This window comes from Saccostrea cucullata, unplaced genomic scaffold (assembly GCF_032062105.1).
Source record: "Saccostrea cucullata isolate Sc308-1 unplaced genomic scaffold, CSIRO_AGI_Scuc_v1 ctg5566, whole genome shotgun sequence".
Classification (NCBI taxonomy): domain Eukaryota; kingdom Metazoa; phylum Mollusca; class Bivalvia; order Ostreida; family Ostreidae; genus Saccostrea; species Saccostrea cuccullata.
The window spans coordinates 37,895-59,512 of record NW_026926048.1 but is presented as its reverse complement, the minus strand read 5'-3'; the positions used below and the strand labels follow the sequence as shown (position 1 = coordinate 59,512).

General features: G+C 35.0%; 2 protein-coding genes across 4 annotated transcripts; one reads left to right on the top strand and one right to left on the bottom strand.

The window, feature by feature from the left end:
* Nucleotides 1–8,368: 8,368 nt before the first annotated feature.
* LOC134270479 (uncharacterized) lies at nt 8,369–17,997 on the top strand. 3 transcript variants are annotated; one of them, XR_009992832.1, is made up of 8 exons: nt 8,369–8,633; nt 8,974–9,067; nt 9,363–9,488; nt 10,677–10,832; nt 10,922–11,034; nt 16,135–16,274; nt 16,516–16,699; nt 17,014–17,996. XR_009992832.1 is itself a non-coding variant. In XM_062752700.1 (6 exons), the coding sequence occupies exons 2-5, from the start codon at nt 10,812–10,814 to the stop codon at nt 16,674–16,676; spliced, it is 435 nt and encodes a 144-aa protein (XP_062608684.1). In that variant the 5' UTR covers nt 9,109–9,488; nt 10,677–10,811; the 3' UTR covers nt 16,677–16,699; nt 17,014–17,997. The 3 variants fall into 3 exon arrangements, 2 of the variants coding, with proteins under 2 accessions (XP_062608684.1, XP_062608685.1); XM_062752700.1 differs by lacking the exons at nt 8,369–8,633; nt 8,974–9,067 and having other exon boundaries at nt 9,109–9,488; nt 17,014–17,997; XM_062752701.1 differs by lacking the exons at nt 8,369–8,633; nt 8,974–9,067; nt 9,363–9,488 and adding an exon at nt 10,307–10,434 and having other exon boundaries at nt 17,014–17,997.
* A 222-nt stretch (nt 17,998–18,219) lies between these two features.
* LOC134270478 (uncharacterized) lies at nt 18,220–20,692 on the bottom strand. Its single transcript, XM_062752699.1, has 4 exons — nt 20,578–20,692; nt 20,326–20,467; nt 19,549–19,687; nt 18,220–18,754 (listed from the first exon to the last, which is right to left on the bottom strand). Exons 1-4 carry the CDS (start codon nt 20,690–20,692, stop codon nt 18,638–18,640), a joined length of 513 nt encoding a protein of 170 aa, XP_062608683.1. The 3' UTR covers nt 18,220–18,637.
* Between the last annotated feature and the right edge of the window lie 926 nt (nt 20,693–21,618).

Below are 21,618 nucleotides of genomic sequence, written 5' to 3'. Positions count from 1 at the left end.
AATCGGTCAGTGCACGCTGCTAGTACACATATTTGCTTAATTAATATTGTTTTCCTTTAATAAATTAGTCAGTGCTTGTGTACGATGGGCCTTGCAAACATAAAATAGGCATATGTGGTCTGATTTAATCGGTCAAGGGGTAAAGTCTCGCAAACCTCAGGTAACATAGGGATTTAAGATTTTTTCAACATTGCGAAGCATCAAATCTACAGTGCTCCATTGTGACTCGGTGAACGTAATATCACTAGGCATTAGGAAATTCAACATCCTGTGGTAAAGAGCGGTCTGTTTCCTGCATAAATGAGTGATGGAGGTAAGAGGGTCCCAAACTTTGTAATTACCAGAAATTATTTGCCGTTTTTCCTCTATTCCCACCACAGTATCTTGTTGTGACCCTTTTTGCTTCATCGTTTAGTCCCCACCAACTGACATCCCGTCTGGTTCCTGTTTATAATTAAGTAATCTGGATCATTGTTATCCACTACAGTTTTGGTTATCCGTTGAAGAAAATTTTCTTTTGGTTATTGAGAATGAGACTGCATTGTTTTAACAGCTTTTGTTCCCTACCTCTTTGTAAACCCCATTCTACGTAATAATGATCTTGCATATTCTTTAAGATTTCAATATGGCCTCCATTTTTTATTCAGATTTTTGCTATCAAATTTTGTACTTTTTGCCTTTGCAAAAGCTGCAAGGACTCGGCGAATATTTACAACACCACAATATACGGACTTTTTTTGCGTGGCGAAGTGGTTAGAGCGTTTGCTCAAGAGTCGAGAGGTAATTTCACGGGTTCGAACTCCACTGTGGGACGTGGAGACCGGTCCTTCGGATGAGACCGTATAAACCGAGGTCCCGTGTCGCAGTAGGTGCTGGCACTGAAAATGGCCCTCAGTTCTGAGCATAGGATAAAATTTGCAGCTCTCCAAGGGCACGTGATTGCGTCTCCAAAAGAGTGAAAAATTCTCGAGAGTAACGTTAAACAATATACAATCAATCTGATCCAATTTTTTAAGATCATCGTCTAAAGTCCACAGTAGCAATGGTTTTGCTCGTGGAGATTTTGGCACTAATGAAAAATGAATTCGAAGGTCCCCTATTTAAATAAAATGAATAAATTATTCTACATTGAATTCTACAGGTATTTTGAAAAATTATTCCATTTCCCGCTTTTTTCCTGTTCGTATTTGAAAGGGGATGGATGTAAATTAAGGAATTGCAAGAAATTATCCCCCCCTTTATCTCGCTCATATTTCTGACGGTGGAGTCTGAACTATGTCGAAAAAAGATGAAAATTTTCTTGATGCTTGAGCGAAACCATGCTCAACGACATCAATAATTCGGTCAAATTGTCTACAGTTGTGTTTAAACAAAACCTGATTAGATATTCCTATAAGCCAAAGGTGAAATGATGACATTCATCCAGACATTGCTTCAAGTGGTAGGCTACGTTTGTACAGAGTGATACCATCAAACGCTATCCCTGTAGCTTGTCCTTGGACCGGTGATGGGGGCATAGCATAACAGCTGAAACATTCATCTCCGCAAGCTGCTGCTAACGATAGTACAGAAACATATATATCAATGTATGTTTACCATCTAAAATTAAGGTATGTAAAAAAAAAAAAAAGAAAATCACCCTTCTAAAATTTACAAATATAAACGCATACCAGGGACAGAATTCACTGTAATCAGCTGTTGGCAGTGGAACCTATTGTGGTGGTGTTATCTTTCATTCTTTGGTTGATTTTTTTTTTCTGCATTTCTTTCTTGTTCTTCATTTTTCTTTCTGCACCCTTTAGTGAAAATATTCCTTCGTACAAAATCAGTTCTACTGTGATGTTTTGATCTATGTCATCAAGCGTTTTAGTGACCCTTATTGTAATCATAATGGAATAACCTGACACCCCTTTCTAATAGACTGTCTCACTAGTATAAAAGTAAGAGACACTGACAGGCTGAGTCATTCCTGTTGCAGCGGAGCAGAAAATAGGGAGTCTTTATGACTAGAAAACAAACGTCCTGACGCATACAATTGATCAGTGGCCAGAATAGAACCAAAACTGTTCAATTGTATGATATAGTTTGGCAAGCCATAAGCCAAGGGTCTAACAATTTGTCAGGAAGATCACAGGAAACAGGGTGAGGGGCCCGAAAGAGCCGACTTGTCTTCGGTGCATCTGTTTCATTAGTAACATTTAAGAAGTTTAGGCTAACATTCGCTGTTATTAGTTAGTTGTATGTTGATTCTTTCGTGATTTCTACCCAATATAGGGATATTTGATAAATGATATAAATCTAATTAGTGATTGAAGAACATTCTCATTTTATCATTCTTAACATAAGCGTTTATGAGTCATTCTCTGTAAGAATCAAAAGAATTCAGAAAATAGTTGGAAATGGTACATCACAGATTTGGCTGATTTTTTGCATGCAATGTAGAAACACTATGAATATAACATATCGGGGGTTATTTTTTTTTTATTTTGAGTCCCGGTTGCCATGGTAACCGAATCTCCATTTCGAGGCCAAAAATACAGAGCAACCTACTGAAAGTATACCATCTTCATCATAAATTTCAATTTTCTGTATATTATTTACAGATTTAATTGTTGGCTACTCCGATAGACTATTTGTTGGAGTAACTACCACAACTGATGAAATTATTCAGCAGTAGTTGGTCATGAAAGAGTTGTGTTCCAGTGAAAACTAAATTTTTCAAAATTTTACAAATTTGAAAAAATGCCAATTTTTGGCGTTTTCTAAGCATAGTAGCATTTTTTGCTATTTTGTTTTGTTACGGCACAATAAACCCCGCTTACATTCCTAGAATTAAAAAAAAAACTATAGTACAAATACATGTACAACATTCCGTAACACATGAACAGAATTGCAGGCCACAATTTTTAAGGTATTTCATAAGTAACTTATTTATTTACTTTCTTCACTTAAACGTCGCCCGCGTAGCGCAGTGGTTAGAGCGTCTGCTCTAGAGTCTCGAAAGAAGGATTTGATCCTTCACATGCCAAGGAGAGCTGCAAGTCCTAAACTCGGGCTATTGAGCAGGGAAGGATTTTTTCGTGCCAGCACCTACTTCGACACGGGACCTCGGTTTATACTGGTCTTCACGTCCCACAATGGGATTCGAACCCGCGACGTAAAGACCAACTCATTATTTCGCAACTCTAGAGCAGACGCTCCAACTATTGCGCCACGTGGCCGAATCAGTGGTAAATCTTATTTGCCGACAAGAAAATTATTATGTGAAAACACAGTCTGATTGCACACACGAACATGTTGATCCCTTAAAACGTCCCATGAAATTACGAAGATCGCTTACGACTAAACAATTGGTTTATGGTCACATGACAAAGGTGTTTTAAAGAGAAGTAAAAACGCAATGCTCAAATAGTGTTATATAAGGGCAATCATTTGCAAATGTAACATGAATATGTGTTAGACTTAGTGTTGTGGTTTAAGTTACCTGGTAAGTATGATTAGGCAGCAATAATATTATGAACTGTAAGCCAATAATCATCGAGCATAAAGATGTAAAAATAAAAAAAAAGTAGGTTATTTGGCTATAATAGTATGTCCTCGTTGATACGATATAGTTGGGAGAAGAATATTTGAGTTATCAAAGGAGACGGGTAAACATGACGGGCGATAAGCCTATAATAGCACAACAAACATGAAGGTGAAAAAATAAATTTCAATTATATCAAAGTTTCTTTATATTTCCTATAAAATTAAAGTATACTTTATGTAAAATCTCTAAAACTTAATAAATTTTATGCAGATTAAAGTTATTTGCTATGCAATAATAAACACACAAAAAGGGCGCAACAAGTCATTTTTTTCACACTATCAAGACTTACCGGTATTTTTTTTAGACATGAGTGGGTCTTCGCTCCATTATCATTATTGAAAATTAATCCTCAAAGTTTGTATACAAATTTTTGTCTCCCAAAATATAGAGCAAAGACCATCTATATCTTAAAATATAATTTTATTATCCAACTTTCGTACCCTGGTTAGAGCGTCTGCTCTAGAGTCGCGGAGTAAGGAGTCAATCCATATGTCAAGGGTTTGAATTTCACTGTGGGACGTGGAGACCAATTCTTCGGATAAGACCGTATAAACCGAGGTCCAGTGTCGCAGTAGGTGCTGGCACGAAAAAGATCCCTTCCTGCTTCATGGCCCTTAGTTACGAGTATAGGACAAAATTTGCATACAAGAAAACTACACTTAGATCATCGTCGGAAATTCACGAGTGATAAGTAAAGACGAGAACACCCTTGGATTTTTGAAAATGCACTTAGAAAAACAATTCAATATATAGGTTTTTGATTTCGATGAGCGATGTTGCGTTGGTTACTAAGATTAGAAATTTCTGAGAAATACATTGAAAAAGGTTAACTTTTCTATGATGTTTTGAAGGTCTGTGTTTGCTGTGCTCCTATTTTGGATTGTTTTATGGATTTTGAATTAAGTTCGTTATCTCGATATGTTTCATACATTCAAAATGCTACTCGTACAGTTTTGTCTGATTTCAATACAACTTAGCACACACGTAAACTACACTAAGATACATAATTCTATTTAACCTTGGTTTATGTTATATGTTAGGAATGCTACTGATTTATTATATATTTGGTATATATAAATACAATACTGTATTAACTTAGATAAGAGTAGATGTTAAGTGTGGTATAGTTCTGCTGCATAAAGCTAAAATTTTTCATTTATTTTTTTTTTTAAAAATGGCATAGTGTAAATAATGGATTGTCAGTCTATCTAATATGTGTCAGCTGTTTTCTGTCCGTCTTGAATCTGTACCTCATTGTAACGCATATTGTAATTCTTCACCCTCTTAGAGGAGCAATAAATAATTTGGTCACACCCGAGTTTGTAATTGCCTATTGCCCTAAAGAGACTAAAATGAAGGATCATTGTTAAGTTTATGCTGATGCATACCTGTCAATATTCCAAGTATTTGCACGGGGGGAGGGGGGGGGGGGGGGCGACGACTTTTTAGTAACTTAAAAGTCATCGCTTTACCTCATTGTTCATACTAATAAAATAATAATGAATGACGGAATTTAATGTTCTTTATTATAATTGTAAGCTGCTTATTCAGTTTTAGAGTGTTCTTTGAAGGTTTCACTTGATTACATTCTTCTTGACAGTTAATTTTGGCACACAGAATATTGCATAGGGCCTGACTGTCAATGGAAGCTGTCTGTTCTGTTTGATTTCATCTCACAAGGGAGAACACCCTCTACATTGCTGTTGTAATACAGTACATTGATTAAGCAAGGCTACAAAGAAGTGGGAAGCTTGGTGTTTCCGTTACCTTGTCGGCGATTTCCCCATCTCTCCTCAGTATGAGTCTATTCTTGTCTGTCCCTTCACAAAGTTTGGAAGCTCACAGTCTGGAGAAACCTGAACTCTCTTCCAACTATGGGAAGTCATTTTCCTGAATTATGGCAGGAAATCTTCTGGCAATCTCCACTGTATACTGTATGGTGGCGTCCTTTCTTCTGTGTGAATTCAAGAATCCCAAATTGTTGACAACTGGGTCCTTGAATTGATGCTTGATATTTTTTTGTTACGGCACAATAGACCCCCCCCTTTCATTCTTAGAATTAGACAAAAACAAACGTTTAAATTTGTATATAGTATATTTAATACATGTACAACATTCCTTAACATATGAACAGCACCGCTTGTCACAACTTTTCAGGTATTTTATTGGTAACTTATTTATTTACTTTCTTCATTTAAACTGATCTAAGTACTGTCAACTTAAAAATTTTCAGGGTCTAAATCTAAACTTTGTGGAAAAATTGCCAAATCTACTGGTTCAATATCGTCATCATTCTCCGCATGTTACCGTGTAGTTGGTATTCTGCATTTTTAAAGTCTACACTAAGGAGGTCCTTAGAGTTCTTGATTATTCCTGCCTATACAAAACGACCAAGGAATTTTCTCAAAGATATCCAATCCTTGATTCATCGGCCTACAAAAAGTAGAGGTAGAAGAAGAATTCAGTGCTCAAATAAGTATACAGTTCTTTAATTTTGTGGTTTATAATTTAAAAATTATCAATATATTAAGATTACGACTTGCATACCTGAAATATAGTGCTAAACTCATTCAATGGCTCCAACACAAAAAGTGGAATGTCATCCTCTTTTCATGGCAACTAAGTTAAAGATATGTGGATGCATTTCGTTCATAGTTGTCATCGCTGAATTCTTCTTGCCCGTCATAACAATGCAGTTATGAGAGGAGAAAGCAATCAAGCTTTCCCATGGAATGTTGTTTTTAAAACAATACTTTAATTTAGAAAATTCCGTTATCAATTCTTTAACTGTTAAAATAAAGAGATATTTAATAAATACTATTTACACCTGACTTAAATAAAAACTTGTTTAAGGTGGTGAAATATATTCTGGGAAGTTCCAAGGTATGTCCAATGATTGAGTTACTGCCTGATTGTCCACGTATCGGACAAGTATGGCCAGGGTTTTCTCAAGAGTTTCTATCACTGCTTTCATCAAAGGCTAAGGTAAATGGTTTTGTCCTGCATTCATGAAATACTTCTTTGTGAAGCTGAGGAGCAAGGGCGTTCTTGACAATCATGGTAGTCATTGTGCGGCCACAGGCAAATTTTCTAGCAATCTAGCTGTCATGAAACATTGGCTTGCAGAGCTTGCTGAAATGGTCTGCAACAGCAAATGGGAAGTTGTGCTCTGCAAAAAACCATGTGAAGATAAAAATTAAAAATAATGCTTTCACCAATTCTGAAATAGATTTTTTAGTACAAGGTTATTTTTTTGTACTCGAAAAAAATAAATAAAATTAAATAAGCATGTGATTATGTATTGTTTTTTCCATGCTAAAAGACTGAAACTCATTTAACTGCATTCTCGCTCATGACATTGTGCCCATTACATTTATGAAGGATATGGAGATAACGAACGGTGTTCAGTTTTAAAAGTCCATAAAATACAAAATAGGAGCAGAGCAAATACGGACCACAAAAACGGGCCTTAGAGCAGGAATGGATCTTTTACGTGCAAGCACCTACTGCGACGCGGGACCTCGGTTTATGCGGTTTCACCCGAAGGACCGGTCTCAACGTCCCACGATGGGATTCGAACCCATGACATAAGGACCAACTCGTTACTTCGCGACTCGAGAGCAGACGCTGTAACCTCACTTTTCATGTTATCTTTCTTCCATTCTGGTCTTAGATCCTGATTTAGGGTACATATCATTCTGTTTCACACACTTAAGTTTAAAGAACATTCATTCTTTGAATAGATAATAAGAAAACACTACTGAACTTTGATAATTCAACGAACTCTCTGAGAAATTATCAAAAAAATAAAATTACGATTTTTCATCTCATCTTCTTAAATATGCACATCATAATACATGTGTAACATTTTCATAAAGTTACAATAAAGTTTCAGCAATCCTTAATTTTAATTCTCAATTTACTGAAGATATTCACCTATGTACATTCATTCAATAAATACAACTAAAAACACCACTTCCAACTAGAAACGTCTAAAAAAAATTGTTTAGGCATCATGATCCCCCCTGCCTTACTTTTAAACTCGGTTTGTCGTTGCGTAATATTCATGAAACGTTTCCTCCTGGTGCTCCTATTCTGAACGGTTCTTGTGTCGCTTTGTTGCTGTTTTCCTGTCTTTAAAGACGTCGTCCGCGTGGCGCAGTGGTTAGAGCGTCTGCTCTAGAGTCGCGAAGTAAGGAGACAATTCATACGTCGCGGGATCGAATCCCACCACATGTGGGACGTGGAGACCGGTCCTTAGCATGAGACCGTTTAAACCGAGGTCCGGAGTCGCAGTAAGTGCTGGCACGAAAAAGATCCCTTCCAGCTTAACGGCCCTGAGTGCCGAGCATAGGAAAAAATTTGCAGCCTCCACAGGGAAGTGGTGCAGCCTCCATACGAGTGAAAAATTCTCGAGAGGGGCATTAAACAATATGCAATCGATCAATAATCAAAAGTGGCACGTTAATTTTTAGCCGGGCTTATTGCTCAAAGAGCAATAGCCGGCTTATGGGATCCTGTTCAATGCAGGATGTTGACCCAATAGTCGCCAAATTAAACTGACGTTGTGAAATATAGTGTATCTACTTGTAATCGCTGTTGAAACAATTTATACTCATAATCTGATTAATTAAATGTGAATATAAACTGTACTGTAATTATTATTGTGCAGTTATCAAAAATACATTTGTTCTTAGTAGAGAACTTTGAACAAATTCCTACGCATAGCCTGGTTTCCTGTCCCTGTCTTGCTTCGTTTACGCTGCGTCACTGCCTCGGCAAGGATGAGACAGGGTACCGGGCTAAATTTTCCACTCGTTCGGCAAACCGAATCAGCCGAGGAGTACCGAATGATGCAGGTATGGCGTTGTCCATTCTATATTGGTCAAATTATAACGTTACAGCTGGTACAACGAAACTTATGCGGAAATCGGAGACTGCCGTACAATCTGACCACGTTTTAAAGTTTGTGTATGACAAAGATGCGCAGTTTATAAGGGGAATTGTCCAAGCCTCCATGCGAGACCGGAGCTACCAGGTTACTGTAAGTTCATCCCATTTCTTTGAGATTTTTGGAAGAAAGAAAAGTTTTTTTTTTAAGTCTTTTGTGTAAATCACGAAATAATGCATAATGTACAACACGTTTGGAAGTATATATGTTTTATCCTGCCTATGCAATAAATCCAGAACAAACCTCTTTCCTAATTTCCTTGACTGAAAGCGTCTATGCAATGTCTTAATACATAATAATAAATTAATATACTATTTTTTTTCTCTCTCTCCACAATTTTCAAGTTTCCATGTAAACATGCTTTTTACTTTTAAAATTGATTGTAATATAATTAAAATTCTAGGTGGTTATTTATTTTTTTTTATTTTATTAGATTACTCTTGGTTCTAGCTACACAGTTGAACAGAGTACCTGTGTGTTAATGGGATGGATAAATGTCACCATAAAGCCAGCATTCTTCTCTATGGGTAATTTATATGCAATTTATGTAATATGTAAATTCACTTGGTCTGTTATAGGTATGCTTTACCAAATTTAATGTTAAATAGAAATTATATCAAAACATGCACACCAATATATATACCCGGTATATACAAGTGTGCAGTGCACCATGTGACTGTAGGTAGCAGGGTACTATTCGTGCCCTGGAACCTCCAAGTCCACTACCTTGGCATATATAAGCATACTTGTAACTATAAAATCTAACTTTAGGCCCCAAGACTATAATATAACTTAGTAAATTTATGGAACATGTTGATACAGGTACAAAAATGTCAGCAAAACTGATGTACGCCAGAGTTGGATTAAGCATCCAAAGAGTGCGCCACCTTGTCAAACTAAGACGATGGAAGAACTTTTTCCTGCACCTGACAGGTTTATAAATTACAGGTATGCATTTATTATGACTGTTTCATGAATGGTGCAAAATATTAAAAAATGACAGTACCCCAAAAGTGAAAATATAAAAAATAGAGAAATAGCACATTTTTTATGGGCAATATACACTTTTTTCAATGGATGGAACTGTATCTCTCTGGTCGTCCATCCTAATTTTTTCAGACCAGCAAGCTACAGATCTGCAGCTAGCATGGTATATGTAAAACCATTCAGTGTTGTATTATGCTCCATTTTTCAACTTTTGTCAAAAATTACTAGGGCAACAAATAGGCCAGTCAATGATAGGGACAGGAAGTTCCTATATCAGAAATTGACAACTGTACGGAGATTTTCAGGTTAATATATCTGGTGTTTTATTTTAGGGTCACATTGTTTACGAGTTTATTTTATTGTTACTTTTTTGAAAATTTATACTGTGAGAGGATAGAATGCATATACACACATGTATATATATTTATAAATTCACAAAACACCTAACTAACTCATTACACCCGGACTTTGGAGTTCAGATATTTAATGGCGTATTTGACATTGGACTGAAATTCTGACAAGATGTGCAGTCTTTCCATTCTTTTTGCTTTTTTTGTCTTTTACGTGTTTAGTTTTGTTCTTGTCTCTTTTGTTTTTGTGTTGACTTTGTTTTAAACTTTTAATTATACATTTATACTATCAATTTCAATTCAGTGTGAAGTTTTGCATCACGTCACAATCTTTTTTGACAGATGCATTCAGCGTAATCAATTCATGTGATTGATTAACTCATATTATCAACCTTGACACAGAAATAGTTTGTTGTACAAGCAAACAATCAGGGATTAGAAGAAAGTTCCAGTCGTAAAGCTTGCGGTTAGGAGGCGTATACTATTTACCTTGAATGCATCTGTCAAACTAGAAGATCGTGACGTAACATAAAACTTCAACTCAACTGCAACCTTTAGTAAAATGTTTAAATATTACTCACCCTATTTCTCATATACTTAAAGGAAGTTATTTGTACATTCTTTTCACATGTATACATATTGAAATCCAAAATTTATTTGAAGTAGTGAATAAAATAAGTTTGAAAAAATATTTAACATACCAGTATTAAGAATTGGTGATGTAACTGCAATACAGGTTTATTGAGTATTTGTTGTCTTTTTCACTGAGGGTTTAATTTTTTTTAAATTAAATCAACAGCAATGCATTGGATACTATCCCCCGAGCCGCCTGTGCCCACACTTGCAGTGCCTCTAGTTGAAGACCTCATCTCTAGCCAGGAATTTATTTCTGCAGAGAATCCAATCGCTTGGATGAAGCAAAAATTAATGATAAATGAGCAAGAAAATCCAACAGGTAAAGACAAATGAGTTGCATAATGAATAGAATGTATTCTGTTTTATTATGAATGTTGTTTAAGTTTTAAGATTTTTGTCATGTTTTAGTTTGCCTGTCTTACCACTGGTCAAAAGGAAAATTGCATGTGGTCATCTGTTAGGAAGAATAGATTAACAGCTTCAAACTTTGGTTGTGTTTTGGCAGCGATCAAGAGAAATAGGTATACTGGTAGTTTACATGCCTTTATATGTATATGTAATTATGTTCCCCAAACGAAGTTGGGGAACATATTGTTTTTACTCTGTTTTTTATTATTATTAAGGTCTTCCGTCTTCAGCGGAAGACCTTCTTGTTATTCTTAGGTTTCTTTTTCACTTTTATTAAGGTCTTCCGTCTTCAGCGGAAGACCTTCTTGTTATTCTTAGGTTTCTTTTCCACTTTTATTATTCTTTTTTTTCTTACCGATTTTGTGCACGCGATTTCTCAAAAACGGCTCGATGGATTTCCATGAAACTTTCAGGACTTATGTTACATTACTTGAACCTTATGCATTTTTTTCCGATTTGATGACGTCACTTCCGGTTTGGAGATATTGTCAATTTTATGATTTTTGAAGGGTCTGGTTGTCCGCAGACTTTCTCAATAATGGCTCAAGATAGAAACATGAAACTTTCAGATATTATAGACCAAAGTCTGTAGATATGTATAACGTATTTCATTTTTATCAGAAGTGCCGCACGTCGGCGCTCGCTATGGCCCGAAAATAGACGTATCACGAATTTCAAAGTTTTTAACACTTTTTCGAAGATATCTTTTTACCTAAAAATATTTTGTTAAGACATATAGAACAAAAGAAGTGTAGAATTGCATGATCTTTCAAATGATATCCAAGAAAAAGGGCTGGCCCCTAAAATAAAGGATCCAGAGGGGCCATAACGTTTTCTCTGATATCTCAAAAAGTGTTGACAATTTGTTATGCATCATAGAAGGAAAGTTGTTCAAAATAATAAATAGCAGAGGCAGAGATCATTTAAAGTCGTTAAAATACCGCCACTTCCGGTCAGGCCGGAAGTATTTGTAAATGGCTCGTTTTTTGCACACATAACCGTAAATGTCTATCAATCTCGATATCATCGTATTCAGAATTAGACGGAAGACTTATTTGTTGCTTTGCAACAAGCTCGTCTAGTTATTATTATTGTTTTTTTTTCTTACCGATTTTGTGCACGCGATTTCTCGAAAACGGCTCGATGGATTTCCATGAAACTTTCAGGACTTATGTAACATCACTTGAACCTTATGCGTTTTTTTCTGTCTTGATGACGTCACTTCCGGTCCGGAGTTATTAGCACAAAATTGATTTTTTAAGGGCCAGTTTGTCCGCACGATTTCTCCTAAACGACTTTAGATAGACACGTGATACTTTCAGGTCTAGTAGACCTATGTCTGTAGATTTGTGAAATGTATTTTATTTTTACCGGAAGTGCTGCACGTCGGCGCTCGGTATGGCCCAAAAATAGGCCTATCGCGAATTTCAAAATTTTTAGCACTTTTTCTACGATATCTTTTTACCTGGAAATATTTTGTTAAAATATATAGAACAAAAGAAGTGTAGAATTTTAAGTTCTTCCAAATGATATCTCGGAAAAAGGGCTGGCCCCTAAAATTAGGGGTCTACAGGGGCCGAAAGTTTTTCCTTTATATCTCAAAAAGTATTGAGAATTTGTAACACGTCCATGAAGCAAAGTTGTTCAAAATGTCAAGCTTAATCTAATGGAGTCGTCAAAATACGTCCGTCGACGTCATTTCCGGCCAAACCGGAAGTAGTCGAAAAACGCGTATTTTTACCGTTCTTGAAAAGTTTTTGGGTAACATCTGTCACTGGGAGCATAAAAATTAATTTTATGTCCGTCGTCAACACTTCCAGTCACACGGGAAGTAGCATAAACTTCCGGTCAAACAGGACGGAAGACCTACTCGTTGCTTTGCAACGAGCTTTGCTCTATTTAAGGTCTTCCGTCTTCACGGAAGACCTTATAGCGATTCTATTGTTTCTTATTATTATTATTATTATTATTCTTTTTTTTTAGACAAAATTTTGTGCAGGCGATTTCTCGTAAACTATTTGGTGGATTTCATTGAAAATTTCAGGAATTATAGGTCATTATATGAATTTTATATAAAATTCCGTTTGTTGGAAAATTCGGTACCAGTGCCAAGTTATGGGCAATTTCCTGATTTTAAAATGCAATTTTGTCTTCGAGTGTTCTCGAAAACGGCTAAAGATATTAACTGGAGACTTGTTAGAGATGATAGACCATGAGTTATAGATGTGCAATTTTGACTTCGTTTGCGTCGTAAGTACTTCCGGTCGCTACAGGAAGTGAATTCAAAATGTACACTTTTTCAACTTTTTTTGTTTTTCAATATTTTTCTTTGATATAATTAATGGTAATAAAGACCCTACTGGAAAGGCCAAATATATAATTTATCTATGAATTGATCAATCCACACACTAGATATTCGCATTTGAAAATCTGAAGCGTGTCCAAGATGGCGGCGGTCTCGGTAAACTCCGCCATTAAGCAAGTCGGGTTCTAGAAGGTCAGCTGAGCGTTTAGATGAAGGAAACTTCTACCAAAAAGATTTATGAAATGTAAAGGATTCTTTTGATTGCTACATCGCAATTACGTTGCATTGAGTATACTTTTAACATGAGGTTTCCTCAAACTTCTATTGAAATCGCTTTTGTCTGCATCTCAAAGTTAGAATACAACTTGACTACAAGTGGAAATACGATGACTTCAGTCTTTTATTTTGCACCAGGGAAAACTTATCCTAAACCATGGTTATAATACTTTTCAAGAAACTTGCCTGACTTAATATAAACTATGTTTCTGAAGTATGACTTGACTTCTGTTTATTTTTCTTTACGCAGGCTTGTGATATATTAAATGAATAGAAAAGACAAAAATAAGAAAAACATTTTTAAAAGATTGTTTATTAAAGGTTATATGAATATTCTTGTAATAAATGCAAGTTATTGACATAAATAGTATCAGATTCCTTGACCGTCGGAGGACGAGTGATTTTTTTTAGCGAAACATTCCAGTCTTTTCATGGACGTGTAACTCATCTCCACTTTGGGGGTAAACAGGATACAAAATTCGTGGAAAATCTTACCGAATTCACAGCTTTATTGTTACTTGGCCGTATACGAAATCATATTTGTATAATGTGATAAATATTCTCGTACTTTCTAACGCTCGAAATTCTGGTTATAAGAACACACATTTCTAATTTCCATTGAAGCTATCACATCTATTAAATAAATCAAACATTTCAAAGGAATAGCGTTAAGAACTACTTGTGACGTTTGGCACGAAATAATGCATCATGACCCGACTTAGTAGTAGACAAATGGCGACAATAGTGCAGAAATATATAACATTGGCATGTCTGTATATGGAGTTGCATGGGATAAAAAGTTGAATACATATCGAAAAAAGGAAAGAAAACTGTATCATCTGTTCATCATTAATAGATTATCTATCCTAAAAATTACTGTTAAAACTCAAGCAACAAATTCCGATGTGATCATCTTGATCAAAGTTTGGCAAGCTAGCTCTCGTGTTATAATTCCAAACTGAATTTTAAAAAAATGTAATGTATGTTGGAATAAGAAAACAATCTCGCGATATTCGAATGTTAATTTTAAGCGGGTTCCCAAAGGTGTAATGGGTACCGCAATGGATTTTCACGCTGGCAACCCGGGTTCAATCCCCCATGTTTCCGATTTTTAAAGTCACTTTTTCAGTTTGATTTTACTTTTTTTCTGAATCGGACGGAACGGAAGACCTCTCGTTGCTCGCAACGAGTTTCTTTTCTAGTTATTCTTATTTTTCTTCCTGGGAAAATTTTGTCCGCGAGTGATCTTGTAAACTACACATCAGACTACGGTGAAATGTTTTTAGGGTCAGTAGACATGTAATGTAGATTTGCGGAACGAAGGTCATTTTGCGCGCACGTGCTTGCAAGAGCGCGCACGTGCAACATGATAAATGACCGATTACATTGATATAGATGTAACTTTTTAAATTTTTTGATGAAATGCTTTAGAACTCATAAGATAAGGATACATTAGAAGTATAGACAATATGACATGGTCAAAATAGCAAGATCTCACGCGCATGCACGTGCGCTGCACTCTGATTGGCTGAAACAAAAATCTCAATATCTTTTTTGTCTTTTGACGAAGTGCTTTGAAATTTTGATTATAGCCATGCATTAGGATATCCTACAATATGATATATAGCAATTATCATGAAAACACGTGCATGCACGTGCGCTGCAATCTGATTGGCTTAAACTTTAAATAGCTATAACTCATTTGGATTTCAACCAAAGACGATGGGATTTGAAATATATATAGATATTATGAACTACTACAAGAAGGTATGGTCACCATGCACATGGATACACGTGCATGTACGTGCGCTGCAATCTGATTGGCTTAAACTTTAAATAGCTATAACTCATTTGGATTTCAACCAAAGACGACGGGATTTGAAATATAAATAGATATTATGAACTACTACAAGAAGGTATGGTCACCATGCACATGGATACACGTGCATGTACGTGCGGTGCAATCTGATTGGCTGAAACTTTAAACAGCTATAACTCCCTTGGTTTCCAACGAAACAGGATGGGATTTGGAACATAGATAGATATAATGGACTACTACAAGAAAGGTGTGGTCACCATGCACGTGCGTGTACGTGCGCTGCAATCTAATTGGCTGAAACTTTTAACAGGTATAACGCCCTTGGTTTTCAACCATATGAGGTGGGATTTAGAACATAGATAGATGTAATGATCTTCTACAAGAAGGTATGGTCACCGTGCTCATGTATGCACGTGCGTGCACGTGAAATGAATAAAATCAAAAATACACTTGAATGAGCGTATTTTTATTACATTTGGATTAAATACTTTAATTTTTAGTTTATTAAAATATATGGATTGTGTAGACAAAATGATATGGTCATTACGCACAGGCATTCGCATGCGCACGCATGCAATGCTAAAATTTGAATGAACTTCGTACACTTCCAGGTAAATGTTAAAGTCTCAAAAACATAGAGTTTGTCTTATTTAATGAAGCTTACAGGTAATATGGCACAAAAAGAGAGTTGGGGAGCGTTTGGGGAACATCTGTAATGGTCCCCGTTACAATTAGCACTAGTTATAAATGATACTTGTAAAAGCAGTTAATTATAAAATCAAAAATATTGAAAGTTTGCTCCTTATATAACAGATATCCTGTCTCCTTATACAAAAGATTATGCTCAGCTTATGATCTGTCAAAGAAGGATGCCATTATTTGGGGGACGTGCAATGAAAAAGTCGCAATTGAAAAGTATAGAACTTTTGGGGATGCAATTGTAGAGCCAACAGGTTGGTATATTTCTTTCCTAAGCAAAATTTCAATTTCTTTAAAGCAAATAAAAATTGATGATAAATAAAAAATTTTCATGAGCTAATTCATTTAAAATTCAGTTATTTAACTGAAGTTGAAGATAATGAATATATATATACTATTTTTATGTTCTATTTATAACAAGTCATCAATGCATAAGAAAATCAGAGTGTTGCATATTAATGCTATTTTGTAACTTTATAATACTGTTCATATTAGGTATCTGGCTACACTGTAATGGGGTTCTTGGGTCAAGCCCCGATGGACTCATTCGTCGTCCTGCTGCATTCGGATTCAGCTATCAGAATCCAGGACTCGCTGACATATTAGAGATGTCAAACGTTAAGCCAGAAATACTGGAGGTGAACAGAAGCTATTGAAAAAGTACATGATTACTGCCTAGGTAATAATAGTGTATATGTATTTGTTTGAATATGTTTTATGTACTGAGATATTACTTTAAATAATTCCAATATATTAGTTTGGATAAATTTAATTTCAATTTAGCAATTGTTAAAAAAGTTTTTTCCTTCTGTTGTAATGTTAGTCCTCAAGGCAGATGATTTGCCTTCTCACTTTAGTGTACAGTAAGGAACAAAATACTTATACAAGTAAATATTTATTAGTTAAATAGTTTTGTCTTATATTAATGATTGAGGCACCAATGAAAATTCTAATTCTTTAAAAATCTTCAACATATATATTTTTTTCATATAGAGGTTCAGGATTTTAATGGAGTCAAGTCCTTCAAGCTTCGAGAGAACCACCAATACTATGATCAAGTGCAAGGACAGCTTCATATAACTGGGAAATCCTTGTGTGATTTTATGGTCTGGACACCAAAAGACTGTGCGATTGTGAGAATTAACAAAGACATCAATTGGGAGATCAACATATCTGTTTTGACGGACTTTTATTTCTGTAAATTTCTCCCGTGTTTACAACAGCTATAAGATATAACATTAAACATGGTGAAAACATTTTAATTTTAATATCTTAGTTATCTACACTTGCAAAATTCTGAGCAATTTCCTGCATAAGGGGATCCTGAAAATTGACTAAAACACAGCATAATTGAAAGACTTTTGTAGAAATATATCTAAATTGCTGCGGAACATGCCTTAAAATTTCATAATTCTTCATACGCTCATTTGCTCTTTCAACATGTATGTGTGACTTAGCAATTCTTCGACATAGTTGGACCTCACTGGGGGTGTATTGGGATTTAGATGTAAGAAAGGGAGGAATATTTAGATGTACTCCTTGGGGCAACAACTTGTGAATAGTGAACCCTTTGTCTGCTAAGATCATATCACCTGGAGATAACTGTTCTAAGACTTTACAATGTTCTACAATTGCAACATCAGATGTGCTGCCAGGGTACAATTTACTAATAAATACCAAAGCACCATTAGGTGCAACACCTGTAACACTTTTAACAGTGTGAGAATTTTTGTATCCGCTGTATGTGCTGGCCTGCAATCTCATATCATTCCCTGGAACATCCTGGGTGATTTCTGTTGCATCAAGTACTATTCTACATGAACTAAAATCCCCAAAACTTGTAGGCATAGACCCCTTGCACTTCTGGAGAGAAGGAATGCGACTCTCTACGAGTCCTTCATATAATATTTCATGCAAAGCACAAATCTGCGAAGTTACAATGTTATTGACAGATGACGGACTCGTGTTAATCCTCTCAGCAAGGTCCAAAAATGGGGTGTTCATTGTCAGTTTCATTAAAGTCATCAACAATTGGTCAGTCAATGTAATGAAAGATGGTGTCCATCCATCAATATACTTTATCTTGAACCTCTGCATCATTTCATCAATGGCAAGAAACATGTCAGGACGTAGACTTGTGTACATCAGCATCTATATTAAAACATGACATTAAAAACAGTGTCGAGAATATTTTTTATTTCATTATTCAAATTTATTTGCCCATAAAAATACTGCCCAGCAGTATTTCAATTAAATAATTTTACAAGATATTTTCCTGACATTGCATGTTCTAGCACTTATCCAGTCATTTATCACCGGCTGATGAACTGTCCAGCAGTTGGCCCATCATCACAATAAACATGTCAACTGAAATGAAAATACTTAACCACAAAGTATCGTGTTCAAAGATATGCATGAGCATAGCTTATTTTTATGACAGGAGATTATCAACTATAAATTTAAACATTTTAAAAAGCTTTTTATAGCTGAAATTTTATTTAATGTCTATTTTGAATGATTACAAAATGAAACTTATTTATCTTATATATGCTGTTTACAGTATAAACACTAAAATAAACTTGTAATATAGATGTAGTGTTTGATATATTTACACTACCTATTTTCCAAAGCGTACCTTTCTCTCATCATTCAAGATATCACCAATCCTGAAAGCACGCTTTGTTGACATCATCCTGACCTGTATTCTTAGTTCTTCAACTTCACGCCGCAAATTCTGGGGAATACATGTAAAATGTACCTATACATACGGAAGCCCATTTAGGACCTATCAAAAAATATTTTTGAATTCGTTATAACGATTTTTTAGAATTCGTTATAACGAATTAAATTTGTTATAACAGATTTATTGAATTCGTTATAACGAATTTAATTTATTTTAACAGATTTATTAAATTCGTAATAACGAATTTAATTTGTTATAACAGATTCATTGAATTCGTTATAACGAATTTAATCTGTTATTACAGATTTGTTGAATTCGTTATAACGAATTTAATCTGTTATTACAGATTTGTTGAATTCGTTATAACCAAATTCGTTGAATTCGTTATAACGAATTCAATAAATCTGTAATAAGAAATTAAATTCGTTATAACGAATTCAATGAATCTGTGATAACAAATTTAATTCGTTATAACGTATTTTAAAAGGCTGTAATAACAAATTGAATTCGTTATAACGAATTCTAAAAGGCTGTTAAAACAAATTAAATTCGTTATAACGAATTCTAAAAATTTGTTATAACAAATTAAATTCGTTATAACGAATTCTAAAAATCGTTATAACGAATTCAAAAATATTTTTGATAGGTCCTAAATGGGCTTCCGTATATACATGTACCGGCATCAAAATCAGAATTAAAACATCATGTACTAGGCAAAATGGAAAAGACACAAAGTTTTAATCTATCCTGTAAGACAACATTTTGTATTAATAAGGTTAATCTATTGCTTCTAACAAACTACATGCAATATGTCACAGATTTTTGTGTATGGCTATCCTATTTACCTGATTCTCTTCTTTTAATTGATGATATGAAGCCTGATAGGAGTGGTCTAGAGAAACATGGGATGGTTGACATGACATTGCAGTAGATTCACACTGGTCTTCAGAGACTGCCTTTTCTTTGATCTCTCTTTTTTCAGTTCTCGATAAGCCGAACAAAATACAAAGTAACATTTTATGCATTGAAAACTAAGCTTTAATACACAGGTCCAGCACAATACCCTGATAAAGTTATATAGCTTGATAAAGCTATATAGCTTTATCAAGCTATTTAAAATACCTTGATCAAGGTACTGTATGTAATGAAAATTCAAAAAAATTCTTTAAAAATTAATTACTGAAAGTCGAATTCTGAGTTTTTGTCAGTGTGTCTACTCGTGCATGAAAAACACTCTGGTATCAAAAAGAAAGCATAAAATAACGTCTCCTCACACGACACGTTTTTCTACTGATTTGTTTGTGTTTGAGAACTTTAGATGCATGGGTGAATTTACTGACAAAAACTCAGAACTCGACTTTCATTAATTAATTTTTAAAGAATTTTTTGAATTTTCAGTGCATAAAATACCTTGATCAAGGTATTTTAAATACCTTGATAAAGCTATATAACTTTATCAAGCTATATACCTTTATCGGGGTATTGTGCTGGACCTGATACATGTACATGTTTGTTTATTATATAGCATCAGACAAGCATATTAACGATTCATGTTTTATTACACTATATTAAAGTAATCCTCAGTACTCTGAAGTTTTATCAGTAAACAGAAGATACAGTACCTCTTTAATTTGCTCGGATCTGGAAAGTTGAACATTTTTCCACTATTCAATGGGAAGAGGGTGGGGCCATTACTCTTCTCGCCATCTACAAAGTGACAGCTGCAGATCCTGTCATTCTGGGGGATCATGCTTCTATCCTTACGTCTATTTAATTAATAAACGTTTTAAAAAGTCATATATTGATACACGCTTTGAAATGTAAACAGTATATTTCGATTTTCGTACGAACAAAATGTCAAAGATATGATATATCCCTGCAAAGTATTTCCCATTTCTTCGCCAGTGCGGAGCTGGCTGGGAAGCGAAACATCTTACATGTTTTCCTCAACCCTTGGTGGTTGCAATCAAAAACAAAACATATCGTCATGACCTGTATTCGTCGCTAATATACCGTATTTCGCTTATACAATAGCCTGGTTGTCTCCGGAAGTAGTTTACCGGAAGTAAGACTTTACGAGACTGTGCAGATGGTGGAGACTTTTAACAATGCAGCTTATGCGCATGAATAAATAGTTCTAATATGTGAATGCTATATAAAATTTATAACATTTGTTTTCCATTACATTTTACAATATACATAAAATTCATATACGAAAACAAAATATTTGCTCGGATAAAATGAATTAAAAAGCACATTCAGCATGTTCAGTCATATAATCATCATTTTGGCGGTAAATGCGTATGAATAGCTAAACCTAAAGAAGCGTGGGCGCGAAAGAACCATAGACCTAAAGAACCAAGCAAAGAAGAAGTAAACATGGTAAATATGACTTTCAGTATTTTTAGGCATAATTTACAGCAGAAACCTAAATAAGATCTGACAGAAAATATTTCTTTCAATGCGGGCATGGCATAGCATGGCATATTTTTCCCCGTTGCAATATTCTTCGATGGTCTGACACTGTGAATGAACAGGGTAATTACAATATCATGTACCTGAATGTCAGTATGAGACTTACCTAATTCGATGCTGGTCATACTATAATACGCCTGTCGTCGCTTGTCGTGGTGTTTTTTAAATTATTTTAGATTTTGTTTGATATTTGAAATCAATTGGTAATGTTATACCAAACAATAACTAAACAAAATGCTCAACTTGATATTTTTTTTGGTGTTACAGTTCTCATATGCCAAGAAAATCTGTACCCCTGTCGATTTGTGTTAGGCCTATATTTCTGACATTTCTTTTCTGCTTCATTTTTAGGTCACCTGAATAAACTCAGGTGACCTATTGCTATCTGTTTTCGTCCGTTGTCGTCCGTCGTTCGTCGTGTGTTAACATTTGAACATTTT

Coding starts and splice junctions, on each gene's coding strand:
- LOC134270479 (XM_062752700.1), top strand. CDS start 10,812: ATGAGCAAGAAAATCCAACAG. Junction 11,035..16,134: donor GCAGCGATCAAGAGAAATAG/GTATACTGGTAG, acceptor CTTATATAACAG/ATATCCTGTCTCCTTATACA. Junction 16,275..16,515: donor TGCAATTGTAGAGCCAACAG/GTTGGTATATTT, acceptor TGTTCATATTAG/GTATCTGGCTACACTGTAAT.
- LOC134270478 (XM_062752699.1), bottom strand. CDS start 20,692: ATGACGATATGTTTTGTTTTTGATTGCAACCACCAAGGGTTGAGGAAA. Junction 19,688..20,325: donor GATCCGAGCAAATTAAAGAG/GTACTGTATCTT, acceptor CGGCTTATCGAG/AACTGAAAAAAGAGAGATCA. Junction 18,755..19,548: donor AATTAAAAGAAGAGAATCAG/GTAAATAGGATA, acceptor TGTATTCCCCAG/AATTTGCGGCGTGAAGTTGA.